This window comes from Myotis brandtii, unplaced genomic scaffold, assembly GCF_000412655.1.
Source record: "Myotis brandtii unplaced genomic scaffold, ASM41265v1 scaffold902, whole genome shotgun sequence".
Classification (NCBI taxonomy): domain Eukaryota; kingdom Metazoa; phylum Chordata; class Mammalia; order Chiroptera; family Vespertilionidae; genus Myotis; species Myotis brandtii.
Window position 1 is genome coordinate 4,215,811 of NW_005371709.1, and position 22,570 is coordinate 4,238,380.

At 49.6% G+C, this 22,570-nt stretch overlaps 1 protein-coding gene across 20 annotated transcripts in view; it reads left to right on the forward strand.

Annotated features, from left to right (window-relative positions):
- Positions 1-22,570, forward strand: part of SORBS1 (sorbin and SH3 domain containing 1) — a 200,998-nt gene that overhangs the window by 149,937 nt on the left and 28,491 nt on the right. For 7 of the 20 annotated variants that reach the window (XM_014532641.1, XM_005885444.2, XM_005885446.2 and 4 more), the window contains 7 exons: positions 927-992; positions 1,541-1,642; positions 4,455-4,504; positions 12,822-12,994; positions 13,500-14,972; positions 15,616-15,701; positions 18,912-19,079. In XM_014532641.1, the coding sequence (XP_014388127.1) occupies positions 927-992; positions 1,541-1,642; positions 4,455-4,504; positions 12,822-12,994; positions 13,500-14,972; positions 15,616-15,701; positions 18,912-19,079 (2,118 nt within the window). The remainder of the gene's footprint in view (positions 1-926; positions 993-1,540; positions 1,643-4,454; positions 4,505-12,821; positions 12,995-13,499; positions 14,973-15,615; positions 15,702-18,911; positions 19,080-22,570) is intronic. The other 13 variants (XM_014532644.1, XM_014532647.1, XM_014532650.1 and 10 more) reach the window with 6 other exon arrangements.

The window sequence follows — 22,570 nt, forward strand, 5'->3', positions numbered from 1 at the left end:
CCTCAACTTCTACAGAAATTGATGTGATTTCTATAAGTAAGCTCATGGCAAAATGTCACAGTGTAAACAAATTTGAATAAGCTTCCCTAATTGGTTATAATGAATATAATTACAATATTCCAGGAGCTATTAAGTGACAGCAGAGGGGAGGGGGAGCTGTATGAGAAATTTCAAGTCTAAGTGGACAGAACAGAGGGTTCACCTGGGGGCAGAGTAGCTTGTAACTTCCAGTGTCCTATGTTCGAACCCCTCCCTCACTAAACGTTACAACGGTTCTCCTGGCAGATTTCTGTTTTAGGAATGTACCCTAATTCTATCGTGAAGAGTTAAAGGAAAAAACAAAAATAGCCTTACAGTCCGCTGTTTAAATGCAAAGTAGAACTCTGTTCTCTAAGGGAGATGGAAGGTATGGCTCTACCACTAGCAGTGTTAATGTCTAAGCAAGCAGTGAACAATTATTAAAATTGCCTAGTCACACCGTGGGAAACTTAACACCCATCTGGTACACTTGCCACAAACCACAGAAAACACATTCAGTGCAATTTACCCTCCACTGGCCAAATCTCCAGATTGCCACATTGAGGAACAATGAGTTTCACAGTGGAGAAGCCTGCTTCAGAAATGTGGGCTCTCAGTGGCCATCTTAGTTTGAAAACAACAATGGGGAATTTTTAAAGTTTCGATTTTTGTTCAAATTGGTGTTAATGCTTTTTTTTTTCTTTGTGTCTTTTAAGTTTGCAATATTTGGACTCCAACCATGATCTGCTCTTGAGACAGAAACGTAGAAAGGAAGCTCCCAGTTAGCGCCCACGCCCGTGCTTAGCTCCCTGTTGATGAGTCCTCCTGGTGTGCCCCTCTTTGTGTGAGCCGGTCTCCGTGTCTGTCTTTATGCTCATTTCTCCATTTCCTCCTCTGCTTCCCATCAGCCTCCCAAAAAGATATGGGATTATACTCCTGGAGACTGCTCTATCCTTCCTAGAGAGGATAGAAAGGTAATGCGTGCCTCTCCGGGGGCTGTGTGTGTGCTCCTGGCCTGGTTAGTGTGAGTGTGCTGTGGGGTTTTGCTCTTATTTTCTTCAATCACTGTTTTTTTAACTTGATAACTTTTTTTTTTCTTTTTTGCTTGGTGATAAATCTATTTAACAAAGTCTCTGAGATATAGACTGCTGTATAGAGGTGTGTGTGCTTTTTAAGCAATGACTTACTCTGACATGTAGTATTCGTCAGTCACCAGACTGAAAAGAGAGACAGTAGGTATTTCCTCCCGGCAGGTGTTGTGGTATTTGTAGTTCTCTGTAGCCAGGAGAAGAGAGTTTTGAAGCTCTGATTACCGTGGGGCTTATGTTTTCCATGCCTAACGCTGCATTCTCTGTTCTCGTGGCTTTTGGTAATTTCCAGTGAGCTCTTTGTTTAATCTTGCCATCTCTGCCTTATTAAAATAGAACCCTAAGAAGATTCACTTTTCAAACTTAACCTTCCATTCTCTCTGCCTGTCGCCTAAACTAAAACCCTCTTTCTCATCTTTTCTTTCTCGTGCCAGACTAACCTAGAAACAGAGCCCAACCTCTGCCGCACAGAGTTAGAGGCAGATGTAGGAAAAACGGAGACGCTTAGTAAAGCAGCCCGTGCAGACCTGGCGCAGGTACTTCTGAGTTTTCCTCCTGCCGTCAATGCCTGTCCCAGCGCGGTTCTGTCTTCTTTGGGATGTCGCTGAGGAGGGGACTGTCTCGCTGTTATTGTGAAGCTGCATGGCTTTCTGGCTGCTGTTTTCCATCCCCTTCCCCCAACTTCAGTTTTGCTTTGGTTTCTTTGGAGCTTGGCATCTTCCTTAAAGGGGGCTTTCCAGGTATCCGTGGGGTGGCTGGTGATGTCCATGCTCCCCCTCTCCGCTGCTGTCAGGGGCGGCCCTCTTCCTTTCCTGCCTTCTCGGGGTTCTCAGGGAGCCGCGTTTGGCAGCTCTGCTGTCAGGGGCCCTCTTCCTTTCCTGCCTTCGCCTTGGAATGCCTTCTCGGGGTTCTCAGGGAGCCGCGTTTGGCAGCTGTCATTTTTGCAGCCTTGGGAGACACCGGCCTCGGAGATCATTCTCCAAAGCGTGGCAGCGATTCGAGCGCCGCTTACTAAGTGCAGGCGCTGCCAGAGCAGCCCTGCTTGTGGTTTGAAAGGTCAGAAAGTTCTCAATGAAAAAATGCACTCCAGGGGCCAGACCACTGGGCCACAGGCAAGCATTTGAAACTCGGCCTGCACTGGTATTTTTAAGTGGAGCGGTGTCAAAGCGTGGTTTATTAAAGGCTGGGTCAGGAAGAGAGGGAGTCCAAGGTAAATGGGCTCCCAGCGGAAGGAAAATACCCAGTGTTTGGAGATCTGCTCCTAGGGCTCCTTGGAGAAACAAGAAAGACCCTTGAAGGAAAGGGGATCTTTACATCAAATAGGAGAGGAATGTGGGCACTGCTCGAGGCTGGGAGGGTCCTCAGACCACGGCAGGGAGCGTGGAGGTTGTGAGTGGATCGTGTTATACTTCAGCGGAGCTAGGAAAGCAAGGAGGGTCAGACCACCAGCGTGAGTGACGAGGCACTAAAAGTCATGTGAGTGCCAGGGACGTAGCCCAGGGAAGGAGCGGAAGCTGGGGTTACAGCTGCGGCCACTGGGGGACAGGTTGGAAACAGACAGCGTGAGCCCTTGGTCCAGACAGAGGGAGCCGTGGGGACATCAGTACGTCACATAAGAAAGATGGGGAGAAAGTCGGTGCAGAGGTTAGATGAAGGATTTGGTTTTAGGTCATTTGTTTTGAATGTTGGTTGGGTATCACATAGGGGATATGCAGCTGACAGTTTGAAATGTAAGACTAGGTTCTGTGAGACGGGCAGAGGCTTACAAAGGCAGTTGCAGTCCCCTGAAGAGAGGTGATGGTTGACGTCCGGGAACAGATGAAGACACCCCACCTGGGGAAGATGAAAGATTGAAGGGAGGATCCCGTTGAAAGGATGAAAGATCCATAAGCACCTGTTGGGATGTTGGTGGCAGCAGGAGAGCAAGGGAAGGTCAGAGAGAGAGCATTCCCGAGACGTAGGAGGAAAGATGAGAGGTGGAGCGAGAGGAGCGGTCTGAGCGTGACCCAGTGCTCCAGAGAGGTCCCCACCCTCGACTCTGAGGAAAGGCCAATGGGTTTGATAATCCAGAGGTTTCTAAAAGCTTTGGAGGCTGCTGAGTGGTGGACGGGAGCTGGAGCATGTGGAGAGGAACTGGAATCCCCAGGGGTACACACTGATTAAAAATGTGATCACGGGAGGAAGGCGAGGGGCGTGTGCCCAGAGGGCTCAGCAGGTTCGGCAAACACTTTTCCACGTTGGAGACCGGGGCATCGTCCACAGAGGTGGGGAGACCCAGAACGGGGCAGAAGCCAAAGGACAGGCTCAAGGAGGAAGGGTGGGCAGGGAGACCAGTGCAGGCAAAGGGCTGGACAGACGGACAGACGGATATGCAGGTAAGAGGGCTGCCTTCTCTGAGGAGTAATGGGGAGAGAGAGGGCGGGGACCTCCTGGGGTGGAGGTGCCCTCAGAAATGCCAGGACCAGCAGGCAGAGGGCCAGGTGGCTGAGCCCCTGAGGAAGGTTACCTCCTTCCTACACAGTCCCTTTCTTTTTTCCTGGTGTTTCCTTTCCTCAAATATCTCTCCTCCAGGTAGTTTGTTTTCCTTGAAATGGTCAGTATTAGAGCTAGGAATATCTTTGAAAGTTAACTTTTTCACTGATTTATTCAACCACCACATTATTTTTAAGACCCAATATATTGAACCCTTTGCCTGTTTCTCTCCAAGATAACAGAAACCCTAAATAAACTACACAGTGTGTTGCTTTTTCTCTGCATGTAGCTCCCGATTGTTTTCCTCCTTGTGCACCGTGGTCTGTAATCTTATAAAGTGTTTCCCACTGAGGCTGAGGTGGTCATTAATAGCTTCTGTAAATCTGCATTTCTCCCCCTTTTTGCACGTCTGAGTCTGCGGGGGCAGACAAACATCTAAACCCACTGTGGTCTTTTAAAATGTGTTTTTGTGCATTCTGCACCTAATGTTTCGGGTGGCCCTCTCTCTGGATGTGGCATCTGGGGCGCATGAAGGAGTCTGCAGGGGGTTGGCAGGGGGTCGGCAGGTCGGGGCACGCTGGGGGAGGGTGTGCTCTGTCAATGCATGTTGGCCAAATGGTGGGCCTGCCCCAGAGGGCCCAGGCGGCCATCTCCTGACCCACCCAGGGAGCCTCGATGCAGCCACCGGGAGGTCAAGACCAGAGACAAAGAGGGCCCTTCCCTCGCGGCCCCGAGACCTTTCCAGCCAGGCCCCCTCCTCCCAGAGGCCCTGGCTACATTAGGAAGCGAAGGGACAGGGACGCCCCTTGGGTTGAAACATCTGAGTCAAAATAAATCATGTTCACTTTTCTTTCTTTCTCTTTTTGACATTTACAGAGCTCAGCAGTCAGCCCCACTCCGGAAATGTCTTCAGAGCCTCCTGGATAGTAAGTTGCCACCTTGTTTCTAGGCTCACTGTATGGAATGTCTAAACGGGAGAAACTTACGATTTGGACCTAAGTGTGTGTTATAGGCAGCAGTCTAGTGGCTTTGAATGATGTACAGTTTGGTGATAAGTAGCAATTCAGTTCTGGTCGTCCATTTTTTTCCTTGTTTTCTCCTCTTCCAAATGAATTTTGTGATGATTCATATTAACTTTGATAAGCTTTTTCCTGTGTTGTCATCATTACCTTTAGAACGTGAGCTTATTAGTATGCGTTTAGGATCAAAGTTCACCTCATTTGCTGATTCTTGTGGGGGGAGGTGTGACTTTGTGAGGGGTTGGGGGTGGGGTTCCGGTCCTTGGGCTGGACCTGTCACTTGGAAAGATGGGGCTGAAAGGGGGCTCACCTGTCTGTTTCTCAGAGATGTGGCTTCATTAGGGTTCTCCCTGGGTGATGGGTGCACACCTCACTCACTTGATGGCAGCCTTTCCCAAACCTCCTGCACCCTCTCCTCCAAATCATCCCAACCCATCCCCAACCCTCCTGCACCCTCTCCCAGACTTGGTCTCAGAACTTGGCCAGGCAACTGTTTTCCCAGCTGCAAATGGTTCAGTGCTGCCTGCCCCCCGCGCACACGGTAAAGTACAAGCATTCGAGCCTGTGTGAGAAGCCCTAGCTGAGTCTATCTATACCCCGTCTCAGGTTAGGACCTGTTAGGACCCCGACTTCTGCTGCTCTGCCTGAACTATGTTACTATGTTTGTATAATTCTAATCTATAATAATAAAAGCATAATATGCTAATTAGACCGGACAGCCAGACGACCTTCCGGACCACGCTGGGGCTGCGAAGGCCAAGCCCCTTGCACACATTTCGTGCATTGGGCCTCTAGTAAATTGTAAACTCCTTGAGAGTAAGGACTGCATCTCCATCATGCCAGGTGCACCCATAGGTCTGGGAGTTTGTTCTGGTGGGAGCAGCTCCTCACCTCATCACCGCTGTGTCTGTATCTTATTCTTCAAAGCATGACCAGAAGGGGAGGCACAGCTATTACCTGTTCCTTTTGGGTCGGGCAGATCCACAGTGAGACAAGCTCGCCTGTGCAGACAGAAGCCTGACTTGATCTGAACGCTGAGTTTATGGACATGTGTGACAAACCTATGGTCACTTGGGCATTTTGCAAGAGTGGTTTCATTTGAAAGTCGATTAGCTGTGATTGGAGTATTTCACTAGAAAATTGGAAAAAACCCTTCATCCTCTTAGGGTAGCGACCAAATCTCTAGCCAGATCTATTCTATTAATATTTCTTCTATAAATGTGTATATTAATGGCTATGATTAACAGACCCCAGAGTCTGAGAAGAAGTTGAAACGATGTATTAGGACAGCAGGTAGGGGGAAAGTTTCCTGTCTTAAAGGACAGCTCCGTCTTGGAGCAGGTCGGTATTGTCTCTTGCACTCACTGTTGGGTTGGTCGTCAGGCCACCGGTGTGACAGAGAGGAATCCGAGTTCAGCTATATCATCAGGCTGCCCCTGCCCCCACCTTGGGCTCTGAGGCTCACTCTGTTTTAAGGAGATAGTTGAACTATCCCTTCAGCCCAAGGATGACCAGCCGCAGGTCCTCCAGGTCCCAGAAATGAACCCACAGACGGCCTCAGGCTATCTGCAGATGAAGGGCTGCTTCAAGGCCACAGCTCCCAGCAAACTGGTCCCTCAGGTCACCCATTGGTCAGCGACAAAGCTTGTCACTTTGGCGGTCCTGACTGCCCAAAGCCTGGTTGGACCAGATCTCTCCCTGCCCCACCGTTCCCAGGATTGCATAATGTAAGCCTGCTGCCTGGTCTCCCCCTCTGCCTCCTCGCCCCATCCATCTCCCTGAAATGCACAGACAAAAAAGGCTGTTTCAGGTGGCCAGCTGAGTGAATTCCTTAGCTTCTCTGGACCAAGGCACTATGCTACGTAATAAATAGGAGCATAATTGTCCCTTAGTAGTTTTGGGGGTAAAACAAAAAAAAAAAGGAATGTTAGTAAATAAGAAGGCAAAGTGGGCCCTAGCTACTTTGGCTCAGTGGATAGAGTGTCGGCCTGTGGACTGAAGGGTCCCGGGTTCAATTTCGGTCAAGGGCACATGCCCAGGTTGCGGGCTTGGTCCCCAGTAGGGATGTGAAGGAGGCAGCCAACCAGTGATTCTCTCTCATTATTGATGTTTCTATCTCCCTCTCCCTTCCTCTCTGAAATCAATAAAAATATATTTTAAAGAAAGAAAGAAAAGTGGCACATGATTGAAGCAGACTTTAAGGATTAAGAATATTCAGAAAAAGACAGCAGTGCCCAGCCTGTCAGAGTTAGACACACGGGTCTTAAATGAAGTGGTGACTTGAACGACTTACTCAGCATTTACTATGTGCCAGGCCCTATGCTTAGCAGCTTCCGTACTTCACCTCAGTTAGTCCTTGCAACATCCCAGGACCAGGCATTCTTTTTAATCCGCATTTTACAGGTGAGGAAGCAGGAGTGTAACAGCCACGGCTCTGCAGCTGGCATGTGGTGGAGTTGTTCCTCCTCAGACCAGACTAGCAGTCACGTTCTCGGCCAGGGCACTGGTGTTGGCAGGCGCTCCCATTGCACCATACTGATAATAAACTAATAGAAAGCATCCTATAACTTACTGTCCTTCAAATGATTGAAAAAACCATTTAAGCAACTATTTGTAATATTGTGTTGGCAGGATCGGGCCTAATGCAAACTGCCGAAAAGAGCAAATTGCTGTCAGACTCTGAGGATTCATGTGCATAAAGCTATTTGATGTGTTCGTTTACCCAGCACTCTTATTTATATCATCAGAACAGGTCTTCAAAGACCTCTGTTTTTTTTTCAGCCTTACCCTAGCTCACGGGAAATATGTGGCAGGGATAGATGAGGTTTGTTTCCTCTTGCTATTCTACCATTTGTGAATTTATCAGAAATTCAGGCTTGGTTTTCTCCCAGTTTGTTCAAATGAATAAGGTTTTTCTGTTTTTGGAATTGGTGAGGAGCCAGCTTAAGTGCAGTGCCTGACGCATAGGAAAGCATCTTAATTAACAAAAATCCAACTCAGCACCAAGGCCGGAAACTTGTGGGTTGAATCTGGTTCCCTTCACCCGATGGACAGGAATGACCTGCTGAAAGAAACATTGGCAAAGACTTGACTTAACCCAAGGACTGAAGAAAGAGGAATCACAATGGCCCAGGTGCAGGACTCTGTGGTCAGTGGAGAAGTGATGGTGTTGTTTTGAATCCACTTTAATATCTTGGAGAGACTTTAGTTTCGAATTTTATTAATTAAGTTGATTACATATCACAATATTAAAAGAACCTGGGAACAGAGAGGAAAAAATTCACCCATTGTTCTAATATCCTAATAGAATCTACCAGTCCTTCCTCTCAAAAAATATATTTTTATAGTTGTGATCACAGCGTATGCCAAATTTTGTATTTTATTTCTGTGGAATTACCAGACCTATAAATCAACAGTGTATCCTACTCTTCATCATTGCTTAGCATTTTAGCATTGGTTAGTTTGAATACAGTCTTTGCCTAACCAAAGAGCTTTACTCTATTTGGCCAGCAGGTGGCACTCAAGCTGCTGCTTTCCTAAGTGGTGATGGTGCACTAGAAAAAACACCCTTTTCCCTTAATCTAACTTAAGATCAAAACACAAATCATTGCCTGGAGAACTTGATGAAATATTAGAAACTTCCAGGGCTTGAAAATGTATCATAAATCTGTGTGTGTGTAGGCATTTAATTTTATAGAATCATTTATTCCTCTAATATTTATTGAACAAAGGTGCTAGACACCAGCCGTGCAAAGGTTAATCAGTTAAACTGCCTCCCTCAAGGGAAAAACCAAGTGTAATGGGAGGCAGACTTGTAAACAACCATCAGAATCCAGTGCGGGACAGGCAGTGATGGGATCAGGAGGGAGGGAACACACCTCCGTTTCGTGGAGGAAGAAAGGTACGCTTTACAGAGGAGCCGCAAATAAAAAGTGAATAATAATAATAACAACATTATATCACAAATAGAAAAGGCAAATTTTTTTTCATGCTATGAAAGGCTAGAAGATGAACTGCCCTCCCCAAATTGTCTAGACGCCCTCTCCCATAGCCAGTTGAAAACTGTTTCTTTTTGTTTCTTCCTGAAAACACTAAATGGTTCTGAACAGTGGATTCCATGAGGCTGGAATTTTTTTGTCTGTTTTGTTCCTTATTGAATCTCTACCTAAGAGACTGATTGACATGTAGTAGGTGTCCAATAAATACTTGTTGAATAAATAAAATGAGCCATGGAATGACATGGTGAGATCTTTTCTAGAAATGTCACTGGCAGTAGTTTGCAGTGACTGGAGGGGAATGGGGTGGAGCCTGGGGGAGCAGTGGTGTGCTATTTGCACAGGTGTGGGTGAGTGGTGGGAGGTGGGGACCAGGGAGGTAGAGACGGAAGGGATTGATGTGAGCTGTGTCAGGACGGAGTAAGCAAAGCGTGCTGATTCGTGAAGTTTGCAGGGCAAGGAGAGGGAGAAGGGGTTGATTTTCTGGGCTCTCTGGCTTGGGTGATGGGAGATGGAGGAACAGAGCTGGGTTGGGTTTGGGACGTGTTGGGTTTAAGATGCCTGAGGAACATCTAAGTGGAGCTTCTAGACGGCAATTGAGTGTATGTATCTGGAGGTCAAAAGGAATGTCTTTGTAGATAAGGGATTTGAAGGTGGACTTTTTGGACAGTCTCACCACACCTAATAGTTTTATAGATAAAGGAAATTGAGGCTGAGAGAAACAGATTGTCTCCAAGTTTTTAAAATGAGCGGGTTTGCCTCCACTGATCACATTGCCTCTTGGAGTCAGGCTGGAATCCCGACCCGGCCAGTTAGCACATTGGAAACATTCGGCCCTAAAATGATTGCTCTGTTCTCTCACTTTATTTTTCGAGTGAGTTTCTGTCGAATCCCCTTAACTCAGCAGCCAGCACTGCCTCTTAGCCAGGGCGTCCGTTCTTGTCGCTGCCTCCTGCTGGCCTGCTCTTCCTCAGCCTAAAACTGGCTCCGCCCAGGCTGCAGAGCCGAGCTGCTGAGCCTGGCTTGTTTTGGTGCAGAATCGGTGACTCGGGTCTTTTTCGGCCAGACCGAGGGTACTGTTCTCACCCTCTCTGAACTGTTTGAACACAGCAAAGACCCAACAGTACTGTGACCTTTGACAGAGGCCTTCACCGCTCTGGTCCTCAGTTTCCCCTTTGTTACAATGGACAAATGGTGTCTGTCTTTCCAATGAGGAGGCCTGGGGAAGATAATTCACTTAGAAACACTGTACTGGAGCTTTTAGACATTGTTTTTAAACAAGTTGCAAAAGTGTCACACATCTGGAAAAAGTATGTCGGCTTCGGTATCAGAAAGAAAACAATTGGCCATAGCAAGTCCATCCTGAGAGGTTTCCTGAGGGCTTCAGGCTTGTCGTTCTGGTGGGAAGCAGGAAAAAATGGTGATAATGGGTGGAATAAAGCCAGAAAGTGGGGTGGCGTTGGGGGCGGGGTGAGTTCTGACAGCGGGTGAGGTAGGGGAGGGGGAGGTGTGAGGTCCGCAGCTGGTGTCATGGCCGAGAAGTTAGGAGAAACGAGGGGAGATGGGTTGGTCGTTCTGGCTGAGGCCACGGCAGTTTAAGGACAGCAGGGTGGAAGCCACTGTCAGAGTCGCTCTGTGCTGAGGTCTGGTCGCCCCAAACCAGAGCTTTGGAGGTGCTCCTCTCACAAAAGCGACCTCGGTCCCACAGCTGTTGGTTGGCAGGCCCGAAGGACGCCTGTCCATGGGTCTCTCTGCAGATGGAATGGACAGAGGAGACACGGGCTTCAGCTGAAGGACAAAATCAGGAACTGCAGCCAAAAAGAGAGGGTGGATGGCGAAAGGGAAGTTTCGAAAAGAAGCAGATTTCTTTTCAATTAGGAAGTTCAAAGGGAACGCTAGGTTAGATGACTTGTACTGGTCTAAACCGGCATTGACAGCTTGCTAGTCTCCTGAAGGCCCCCTCCCCCACAACTACAGTGAGTGGCTTTGGTCAGTCAGAACCGGGGACATCTGTGAATGGCAGCCCTGTCCCTTGCCCGGCCCCTTCGCCTGGGAAAGCCACGCCTTTTTGTCTCCAGGTGGGAGTAGGCCTCCAGGCAGGGCCCCGGCACCAGGAAGGACAGCCAGCCTGAGCCCAGGCCACTGGCCACCTCGATCCTGCAGCCCTTCTCTCTCCACTGCTCCGATGGCTTGAGGTCACTGATGTCAGTAGCTCAGAGCCCCAAGTAAATGTGAAATAGTTCTTACACTTGCGGAAGAATTCCTAAGTATGTTGTTTCACAAATCAAACCATATTCTTTGTTGTTATTGTTGTTAATCCGCACCTGGGGATATTTTTCCATTTTTTAGAGAGAATGGAAGGGAGAGGGAGAGACAGAGAGCAACTAAACATTGACTGGTTGCCTCCCGCATGCACCCTAACCAGGGCCAGGGATTGACACCAGAATTGAACCCGGGACCCTCCCCCTCGCTATGGTTCAAAACATATTCTTAATCAGATCACATGGGCCAAATTTGCTTTCAGAAAATGTGACCTTTTATTCATTCAGCAAATACATGCTGAGTGTCCTCATGGGCCCTATAGTCCTGTGGGCTCTTAGAAACCAGGGCACGGCCTGGGGAGAGACCTCCCGGGCTGCTCTGTGGGCTCACTCCGCCGCCTGCCTGTATGTTCTCAGCTGTGAGGGTTGATTCTCTTTTCCCTTAGATTCCATTTCCGTGGTGTGCGAGCCTGGGCTGGGGGGGGGAGTGGGGGGGCACTGCCTCCACAGTCGTGGGGAGATGTTCTAGAACAGCGGCTGAGAGCTCCGGAAAAGGGAGGAGTGGGGTTGTTTGTGAGGATCAGAGGAATTCTGTTGTGATCGCTGGGGAAAGGGAAGGCAGGGGACAGATGTGGATAAAGCAGATGCAGCCCAGTGGACCTTGGCGGGGGGCGGGGGGCAGGCACATCGGTGTTCACTATTACAGCTCCTTAAGCATTTCTATGCACGTGACAATATTCATAATAAAATACTGGGATGAAGCATCCACCGAGCTGTTGACATCTCTAGAGCTGAGAATTCCAGCAAACGGAGCTCAGTAGGACTGAGCAGCAGCCTGGCCAAGGCCTGGGCACGTCTGCGGGGAAGGAGTCCTTCCCTACCTGTGCCTGTGCATCCACCTGTCAGTGTGTCCGTGGGCGAGGGCGCAGGACACCGGGCCTCGGGAAGGGGCGGTTCAGTGTGTGAGTGTTCTTCATCCTTTCTGGGCCCACCTCATTCCAAAAAGGATTTGTGGGAACTTGCAAAAATACCCAGGACTTCAACAAGATAAAAGTAAGTGAAGGCTATGTCAGTGAGTGAAGGATGTATCAGTAGGTGAGCCTCATAACATGGCATCATGGTCTGAGTATGAATCTTGAAAGCAGTGGGTGCAGAGGTGGCTGGCACCCCAAAAGCATGGAGAACCCAGGTTCCCTTTCACTTGGTGGCTGACTGTCCTGGAGCCCCAGCTGGGCCTCCTCTTTTCATGGTTGATTTTAATGCTTCATTGGCCAAAGAAAAATAACCCAGAAATCTAAGTCCAACTTTAAGTTGGACTTAAAGTTGCCAACACTGGTCAGAGGCTCCACTTACGTTATTTTTATACATACATATATTTTATTGATTTCAGGGAGGGAGGGAGGGAGGGAGAGAGAGGGAGAGAGAGAGAGACACATCAATGATGAGAGAATCATTGATCAGCTGCCTCCTACATGCCTCACACTGGAGATCGACCCCACAACCCAATGTGCCCTGACTGGGAATCGAACCGTGACGTTCTGGTCCATAGATCGACAGTCAACCACTGAGCCACGCCAGCCGGCCTCCAACTATATTCGTGACTGCCCCATCCTGTGTGCAGCACCTGGGCCCCAGCATCTCTTGCCCTGCCCTCCCCACCTTCTAATCTTATCTCCTACCCGCTGCCCCAGCCGTGTTTCTCAGTTATTCTGCGAAAGCACAAATCAGTCATTCAATTAGGGCAGTTCGCTATCTGGACAAGGGGCTCCCGTGGGCCAGCCTTGCCTGTCGAACTCGACCTCTGCGTAGGAATGCTCCTTAGAAAGGGCGGTGCTTGATTAGAAAGCCGGAAAGTATGTTTCTTACCCCCAACTGGAAATGTACCTTTTAGACAAATGTTAAAATACTAACTCCTATTCTTTTTCTCCCCCCTCTTCTCTCTTCCTTTTAAAATTACATTGTTCTTAGTATATATTCTTCCAACTTCCACGCAGTGAAGAGGGAATCCGATGGGGCTCCCGGCGACCTCGGGAGCCTGGAGAATGAGAGGCAGATTTATAAAAGCGTCCTGGAAGGTGGAGACATCCCTCTCCAGGGCCTCAGTGGGCTCAAGCGCCCGTCCAGCTCGGCCTCCACGAAAGGTAACCCCGCAAAGCCTGCAGGCCTCTCGCCTGTCTGCCTCATCGGGTGTCTCTCCCGTCCACACTGTCACCGGGGTGTTGGCAGGGGTGAACCTCCAGCTACTGGAATCACTTTTGTCTTGTGCGGGTCCACTTCCAGGCCTTTGAGCCATCCTAGTCCCCTCCCCTCGTTTCTCACCGGCCATTTTTCTTTCTGGTATTAATAGTTCTCCTTCCTTTAATCCCCGGCCTTGCTCTCCCTGAAGCATCTCTCTCTCTCTTTTGTTCTGATTCCCTTTTCTTAGAAACTAACTGAGCTTTAGCCTTTCCTGACTAGCAAGGTGGCCATTTTTTCGTTGCATTTTGCACCTGCTTTGCAGCACAGATTATTTTGCTTCTGGACATCGACTGGAAATGTAAAATAAAAACACCTTATGACAAATGAGCATGTTACCTCTCCCTTTTTTTTAGCAGCTTTCAGCTTTAACCTAATGGGTCTGTTTATTTTATTCTGCATGCTTTCCAGTGGATCGTAAAGGTGGGAATGCTCACATGATTTCTTCATCTTCAGTTCATAGCCGAACGGTTAACACTAGCAATGCCTTAGGCCCTGTGTGTAAGCACAAGAAACCCCTGTCTGCTGCAAAAGCCTGCATTTCAGAAATCCTCCCCTCCAAGTTCAAGCCCAGGCTCTCCGCTCCCAGCGCTCTTTTGCAGGAACAGAAGAGTGTCCTGTTGCCATCAGAAAAGGCTCAGAGCTGTGAGAACCTTTGTGTTTCCGTTTCTTTGAACGGTTCCAAGAGAGGGCTCCCCCTCCAGGTGGGTGGGAGCATCGAGAACCTGCTCATGCGCTCCCGGCGGGATTACGACAGCAAGTCGAGCAGCACCCTGAGCCTGCAGGAGTACGGCTCCAGCACCAGGAGGCCCTGCCCGCTCTCGAGGAAGGCGGGGATGCAGTTCACCATGCTCTACCGGGACATGCACCAGATCAACCGAGCCGGCCTCTTCCTGGGCTCTGCCTCCTCCTCCAGCGTGCGGGACCTCGCCTCCCATTTCGAGAGGAACAGCCTGGCCCTGGCCAGGGGCGAGCTGGGCCCCAGCCAGGAGGGCTCGGAGCACATCCCCAAGCACACCGTCTCCTCCCGCATCACGGCCTTTGAGCAGCTGATCCAGCGGTCACGGTCCATGCCATCCCTGGACCTGTCGGGCAGGCTGAGCAAGTCCCCCACGCCCGTGCTGTCCCGGAGCGGCCTGACCGCAGCCCGCTCCGCCGAGTCCCTCCTGGAGTCCACCAAGCTCCGGCCCCGGGAGGTGGACGGGATGAACCCCGGGGGGGTCTATGCCTCCCCCACGTGCAGCCGCATGGTGGACTCCCCCTTGGGGTTCAGGGGCCTGGCGCCCTCTGAGCCCCTCTCCACCTGCTCCGACGAGCTTGACCACTGCTCCAACGTCTCCAGTGACAGCAGAGAGGGCAGCGGCGGCAGCGTTCACGGAGACTTCCCCAAACACCGCCTCAACAAGTGCAAGGGCACCTGCCCGGCCTCCTACACCCGCTTCACCACCATCCGCAAGCACGAGCAGCAGGCCTCCCGGCAGCCCGACTGGCGCCCAGACTGCAGAGGGGACCGCAGCGCGCTCCTCAGGAACATCTACCTGATGAGCCCCCTCCCCTTCCGGCTGAAAAAGCCCCTCCAGCACCACCCCAGGCAGCCTGCCCCTGGGGACTTCTCGGGCCCCCCGGCGGGCCGGAAGCCAGACCTCCCTGGTCAGCCCCAGCAGGACGAGCCCCGCGCCGGGGGGAAGCCCTTGGTGCCCAAGCGCCTGTCTTCCCGACACACCATGGCCAGGTTGGGCCGGACCACAGAGCCCCCTCAGGAGAGACCCGCGGTCCCAGAGGACTGCCCGGGGGCCTTTGATAATGGGAACCCTGTGCCGTACTCAGACCACAGCCTGGACAGAAACAACAACCCACCCAGTGAACTGGGACCATCCCACGGAGGTGGCCTTTTGTGTATTTGCCCAGTCTCAGCTCCCGTCTCCACTCTGCTTGCTCTGTCCCCTCCTCCTGTGTGCCCTTGGTGCTCATTTTCTGGTCTGTCCTTTGTTTTCTGTTTGTTTTGCTTGGCAATTAATCATGGCTCGTAGTGGCTGCACTTCTTCAAAAACAAAGCCCCCATGTCATCTAGACTAACCACCAAACTCTGTTTCGAAAGAAAAATTGGCCGTTTAGCTCATCTGAGAAAGTGGTTCATTTGAACCCTTGCGCCCCTTGCAGTTTGCACCAACCCCGACTCGCCGTGGTTTTTTGAGAGGCAGCCGCTCTCGGTGGCCTGTGTGTGTGTGTGTACAGTGTGTCCCTGTGAGATCCTGCACGCCTCTGAGCAGGGACACTTGTCCGAGAAGGTCCTCTCTTTTTGCTCACCTTTTGCCTTGTAATGAGTTTTGTATTACACTAGTTCACAAGTGAATCCAAAACGTGGGGGGAATTCGAGGGTTCTTTCCTTCAGAATTCAATCATTGATCACTGGTCTCTACAACTGTAAAAAATCTGCTATTTAGAATGGATGAAAGGTGAAATCTTTTCCCAGTTTGGTTTCCCACTAAATCTTTGCCTGTTTTAATTCTACTTTGTTCTTTTGAAGATTCAGAATCACCAAGACATTTTATACCAGCTGACTACTTGGAATCCACAGAAGAATTCATCCGAAGGCGTCATGATGATAAAGAAGTAAGTGCCATCTCTAAAATCTCTTGGCTTTTGGGCAGAGAAAAATATGAAGGAAGTAAACATCCCAGATATCTGCCAGAGAGATGACGTGGCCTAGCAATTGGAAGCCAAGATCAGCTTTGTCAGAAGTGACTTTTTATATGACATTGGCGCAGTCAGGCCTCTTTCAGTCCACTTTCCCTTAAAGTAGATTTTCTCAAGGCACTGGGTTCTGAACGCCACTTTGCCCCCCAGGAGGTCCAAGAAGAGGTTGCCCACCCTGTATTGCTCTTTGCTCTTTCATCCCTCCGCCAGACCCCGGCCTTATTATTCTCTAGGGAAATCCTCTCACATGTTTCTCCAGTACTGCCATCCCTCCGTTGGCACCAAGCACAGTTCATGTTGGGAAGGGTGCAGTAGGAGGAAGCGGAAACTGGAGAAGAATAATGACCATGATACATACTGTGGTCACTAAAAGGCAACCATTTGGTGTTGCCTTTGTATTCAGAAGAAGAGATGCCCCAATAAACGTTGCTAAACTCCCACCAAGAGCTTCAGGCTGAGCCCTTTCCTTGCAGCTGTGGAGGCATGACTGACAGGGCAGGGAAAGCAGTGCGTTCCCTTGGGATTTAGGAGGCGGCCGCTCTGCCTATCCGTTGACTGGGCCACATCACAGCGTCTGTTATGGCGCAGTGTTGGTACGAGGCGTGCTTTCTAGACTGTGTGTGCCCAGGAGAATGGGTCCTGTGGATGAAACAGGCTGCAGTGCCTGTTCCTGTCGTGAGTGAAGAGGTGGAAGAACGGCTGGAGCCTGGCGGCAGGAGGTGGAGGGTGTTCATGTCTACGCAGCTCTTCCTTTCTCTGCAAAGTCTGAAGTCCCTGGTTCTGTTTCATGGTGGTTTCAGGGTTTGGGTGGATTTTCCTTAAGGATTTCGGGTGAGGCCAACTTTGAGGAGAGCCGGATGGTGCGACAAAAGACAGAAAAGACATGGTCTCCCCTCTCCGGGCATAACGCAGGCAGTACTCAGTAAGACACTGGCACGTGTCCATGGGAAGAAAGAAGAGGAAGGATCTGATGTATAGAGTAGTTTGTAATAACAAGGTGAAACGCTCAGACACCATGAGTGTCATGAGGCCACAGAGCAGACTCGGTTCTCTCACCATCACTGAGCCACAGGAGCCGCCCTGCAGGCCGGAAGCTGTGGTGGAGGAGGGCACTCCAACTCGCTGTGTAGACCGAGTCCCCAGCACGGAAGGTTTTGTGATAGAACGCTGCCTGCCACCCGGGAGGCATATTTCACGTAGTTGGTTTAGCCGTTTGGTATATTCAGAGGTGCATTCAGAAGGTGAGCAGCTCGTTTCCTGAACTGCTCAAAGGCCCTTAAAAACTGTCTTTCCCCAGGGTATTGGCTGGTGTGGTGAAACTGCGGGGCAGGTGGGTTTATCAAGGTCAGATCCAAGTGCTCCGTTCCCTGTCCACCTTCACTGGCTTCATGTGACCTGGGCCAGACCACCAGAGGCCTGGCCTCAGCGTCGGTCCCTTCCCACGGCTCCAGGGAAAGCACACTCCCAGCTCATGGGTGTCAGTGCTGGCGTGTTTCTAGCAAATGCTTTCTTATCCACATTGATGATGGTGGCATTTCAGGAAATGGTCATGTCAGCCCTGGCAGGGACATTCGTGGTCACCCAGTCACCTCCTTGTTCATCCAGGAAGGGACTGGGAGAGGGTGATGGTTGCCAGGGCCACATCCACGTTGCCTTATACCCGAGGGAGAGCTGGAAACCAGGGCTCCATGTGCTTGCAAAGCACCTTCTTGTCTTTTCTTATTTAATCTTCACAACAACTTACCCGAGCATTGGAAATCCCACGACTTTTGGTGAGTTGTTACTTTATTATTTGTGACCCTGGAAAAATAGGAAAATTGGGCCCACCGTCATTTGGGGCTAGGTGTCACATGAGGCATTTAATTTCCTTCTGAAAAAAGCCTAATGTTTTATTAAGAATGTAGGAATCGTCAGTTACAATTAATGCTTTTCCTACAAAAAAACGTTAATCCCAAGGATGTATGTTTGGTATGAAATAGGAAAACACATTAAAGTTCTATTCCATAGGGTCATTTCAATAGGCAATGAGGAAATGCAGCATTGTTTAATTATTTTAAAAGATCTTTCAAAATAGAAATAGATGCCTATTTCCTTAATTTAGGGGAGAATATTTCTTCTAAACACAAGTACCATCATTCTTAGTTTATCTTCTGTATTTATAGTCTACAAATTAAACTCACTTTCACTTCACCTAATGAAGAAATAGTTATTTTTAAAAGTATAGCAAGAAAGTAACTGATGCTCTGTCAGTCAAACATAGCCTTGGCTAAGGCCTCCTAAAAACTGTGCCCAGAGAAAAGATCGCTGGCCTAGGAGAAGAGGAGCTGTTTGCTGAAATGGCAGCTCCACTCTGTCAAGCATCTTAGAGCAGGGGTCCTCACACTTTTTAAACAGGGGGCCAGTTCACTGTCCCTCAGACCGTTGGAGGGCCGGACTATAGTTTAAAAAAAAAACTATGAACAAATTCCTATGCACACTGCACATATCTTATTTTGAAGTAAAAAAACAAAATGGGAACAAATACAATATTTGTATTTGCATGTGGCCCGTGGGCCGTAGTTTGAGGACCCCTGGCTTAGAGTAACAGACATAGGAAGCACAAAAATGACTTTGTTGTCCTTGACCCCTCAGAGTAAAAGCCCATAGCAGGTGTAGTAGGTCAGATGTGGGTAGAGGAGTCAGCCAGCCCTGGTCCCACTGTGGGAACAGCTGTGGGAACGCATCCCTGAAGGACAGCACTTCAGCCTCCTGCCGCCAGCCCAGCATGCGTAGGAATGCATGGATACACCTGGGTCACCTGGCCTTGCTGCCGCGTGTAAGGAGGTAGGGGGCTTTGGGCTGAGCCGGGGGCGGGTTGAAGACAGTGTAACTGTGTGGACTTCATCCTTCGCTGTGTCCCAGTGTCCCCTGGTTTCTCCTGTGCAGGGTTGTCTCCTTCCTATGCGGAGTGGTGCCGGGGGGTGGTCATAGCGGAACATAGTAGTTGTGGCCATAAAGCCCTTCCAGCATCTAACCCTTAATTTCCTCCTATTGACCTGGCACCTTTTCCTCAGTTGTTTTTGTTGGCAGTTTTCCAATGCCCTGGACCAGATGATTCACTGCCCATTTTATGCAATTTCATGGCAGAAACTTTTAGCGGACCAGCGACGACTTAAGCGCGAGCAAGAAGAGGCCGATATTGCAGCTCGGCGCCACACGGGCGTCATTCCAACGCACCATCAGTTTATCACTAATGAGCGCTTTGGGGACCTCCTCAATATAGACGATACGGCAAAAAGGAAATCTGGGTCAGAGGTCTGTTTTGGTCGCCTCGATCTGCTGCTTGACCCAAAGCCATATTTGCCTCCCCTCAGCATTGCCCGCTGTAGGCCGAATTAGTTCTGTCATCCTGGCTTCCCTAGGCTCGCTTTGGCTCGCTGTGGCTGGCCCGTGGACATGAGTCCCATCATGTCCTGCGCTCTGTATGTTCAAGCATGCCTGGCTGCGGGACCGGGATCTGCTGGCACACGCCCTCTGCATGCCTAGAGCATCGGCTGCCTCCATGCGTCCAGTCCTCTACATCCTGCCTTTCATCGTGATACCATGTTGCCTGTGCATTCTGCTTAGAAACCTTAGACCTTAGTCCCTGTGCCTTAGCTTCCGTGTGGACAAGGTTCTTCTAAGAGATGGTTGAGTGAAACTTAAGTTACAAAAGTTAGCTAGCAACGCATCTTTTACACTGACCTCGAAACTTAGTCCCGTTAACATTGAACTGTCAGAGCACCATGCTGCCTCTTAGTGGTACAATGAGGTACTTGGATAAAGTGCCCAGCAATACTGCAGCCTCACTGGCGAATTTTGAAATGAGTTTTGCAGCAGGATGAGCTCATGGAGGGTGAGAGGCGTTTCATTTGTTCCCTTAATTTTGACATTTCTCAGCTAAGGTTATGAAACTTAATATTATGAAACAAACGAAGAAGCACAAACCTTTGAAGTGATGTTGTTCAGGCCTCGGCCTCCTCCCCCTCCCCTGAGGTCGGCATGTTGGAATCCTGGTGCTGCCAAGGCTGCCTCTTGTGCCAGAGTTTGTTTTGCCACGTGACCCTCCAGTGACCCTGCTGAGGTTGGCTCCTTTCGGGGACCTGAGTGTCTGGGGCTTGGGGGTATAGAAATGAGTTACACCCAAAGTATATACCATTTTATCATCTTTCAATATAATAGTAGGTTAATACTCATTTTTCTATATTTTGAGTGACAGAGGTGGCACTGGCTAGTGGTCAAATTGTCTGGGAAGAAGAGGTAGAGAAAAGGAGGACCAGATTAGAAGACGGGAAACTGGAGAGGGGACAGAGACTCTAACATGATGGGAAAAGGTCATAAGGAAGAGGCAGGAGTTCGCAAGGTTGATCAGTTTCAAGGGAAGGATGCCCCGGGAAGATTAGGAAGATAGAGAGAGATGCTTGTACAAGCAACGGTGACTCAGGTAATGGCCCTCTTGTACCAGCTCCTCAAAGCCCTGTTCTGAGGCTGCAACGGTGGCTGGTCCTCCTTCCTGGGCAGGCTCGCTCGAGAGTGGTGGGAGGAAGGGAACACACCAAAGCACCGAGGCCTGCACACTCACACAGATGACAGCACACGTGCGTGAGAATGCGGCTGGGGTAGAATAACCATGGATAGAGGCAGGCACAGTGCCCAGCCCGCCTTCCTCCCTCCAGAGCAGTGGTTCTCACACCTGAGTTCTCGAATCCCCTAGGGTCGTGGTCGGCAAACTGCGGCTCACGAGCCACATGCGGCTCTTTGGCTCCTTGAGTGTGGCTCTTCCTAAGCCTTAGGAGTACCCTAATTAAGTTAATAACAATGTACCTACCTACATAGTTTAAGTTTAAAAAATTTGGCTCTCAAAAGAAATTTCAATCGTTGAACTGTTGATATTTGGCTCTGTTGACTAATGAGTTAGCTGACCACTGCCCTAGGGGCTTGTTAACATACAGGTGGCTGGGCTCCATCCACAAAGTGTCTGATTCTGGCATGGGGCCTGCGAGTGTGCATTTCTAACCAGTTCCCAAGTGACGTTGGTGATACCGGTTTAGGGACCACACTTAGAAAATCACTGCCCTCGATGTGGGCCGACAGACATGAGAAAACAGACACCAACAAGTCCCAGGGCACCGGGCTGTGCAGACACACTTCAGACCCATCAGGCAGACCTTGGGTGACCACTGGTTCTGCGCAAGTCCCTGTGGGGAGGCGGGACCCAGACTCAGACTGTGCCCTTGGGAAGCTGGCAGTCCAGCAGAAGAGGCCCCCTCCAAACAGGTGTCTCTGTGGTAGGAACGGGTGTCTCTGCTGTGGTAAGTAGCACAGCACATGGGAGCCAGAGGATTCAGCCCCAGGAAGATTAGGAAGATAGGGAGAGATGCTTGTACAAGCAACGGTGACTCAGGTAATGCATCCCAACAGATCAATGGAATCAGTGTTGCTCAATGTTGAGTGATATATGGGTTTCCTTTAATGAAAAAAGAAAGTTCAACCCCCAGTTTTGACCTAAACCAATTCAGGAATTAAACAGTAAATACACACCTATACAACTTTATTCATTTAACTGTAGGTCATACCACTTTGCGTGAGCTCTGTTGCCACCCCAAGTGTGCAGTTGGCGCTGTTTAGTGCAAATATTTACATCACCCAGTTCTAGCGCTAGCTGTCAAGGGTGGCCACCACTTTCATTGTAGTCACTGCTATGTTTGTCCTTACAGTTTTGGTCATTTTCTCTTGTCATTTATCATCAACCCCACATCCGTTCTTTTCTTGTTTGCCCACAGCTGTTCAGTTATGCCCCTTGGTCACAGACACAATGCAGGCATTGAAATTGTGTAGCATTGGTTGTAAGGTCATCCTTCAATTGACCTCTAATATGCATGTCTGTAGATAGAAGGATGGAAGAAGCATCAGCATGAAGATGAAAAATAAAAAATTCCTGTGGAGAATTCATGCCCTTAAGAAGATCCCTCCAAGACCCCAGCTTGAGGAGCCTGGCCACACGGGGCATCTCACTGAGGGATCGGGATCTAGGGTCGCCCATCTCCCCTGAACTTTGACCATGGCCTCTAATACTGAAGAGGAAGTGTGCGGTTTAATTTCCATCACATTGTTCCCCTAGACCAGGTGGTCATGGGGTCAGATCTATATTGGCAGCTACATTGCTCACATGACTTCTCTCCCCTCCTTTTTTTTTTTTTAATTAGTTAAAATAACTACTTTTAATGGTGGGGAAGACAGATATGCAAATACATATGGGGGTAAGTAAAGGTGAGCTTTTTGCTCTTTTTGCCGGAATTGGAAATGAAAAAATTCCAGACAGAGAAGGCAGTTTAGCCAAGGTGTGGCAAACAGACTTGCCTGACGGGAAGAGTGTAATAAGAGATAAAGGCCATTAGGTGTGAGGGGGGAGACATTACCCACAGGCCTTAACAACACTTAGGAATTGAGATTTGATCTGAGGGCAGTTGAGAACCTCAGCCAACTTCAAAGCAAGGAAGTGATGTGATGGAAGCATTTGAGGAATGTTCTTTGTGCTCCTGAGTGACAGCAGATTAGAGCCGAGAGAAGTGAAGTCAAAGGAAGCTTTGTGCCTGTGAACCAGAGTCAGACCTGAGTGGGGAGGGAGGGAGAGGGAAGCTGGCTGACTTCATGGCAGATGGACAAAGGAGGGGAGACGGGCCAAGGGTGCACCCAGGCCTGGAGTCTGGAAGGAGAGAGCCACCCGATAGGCAGGGAAGCCTTGGAGAAAGAATGAGCGCAGGACC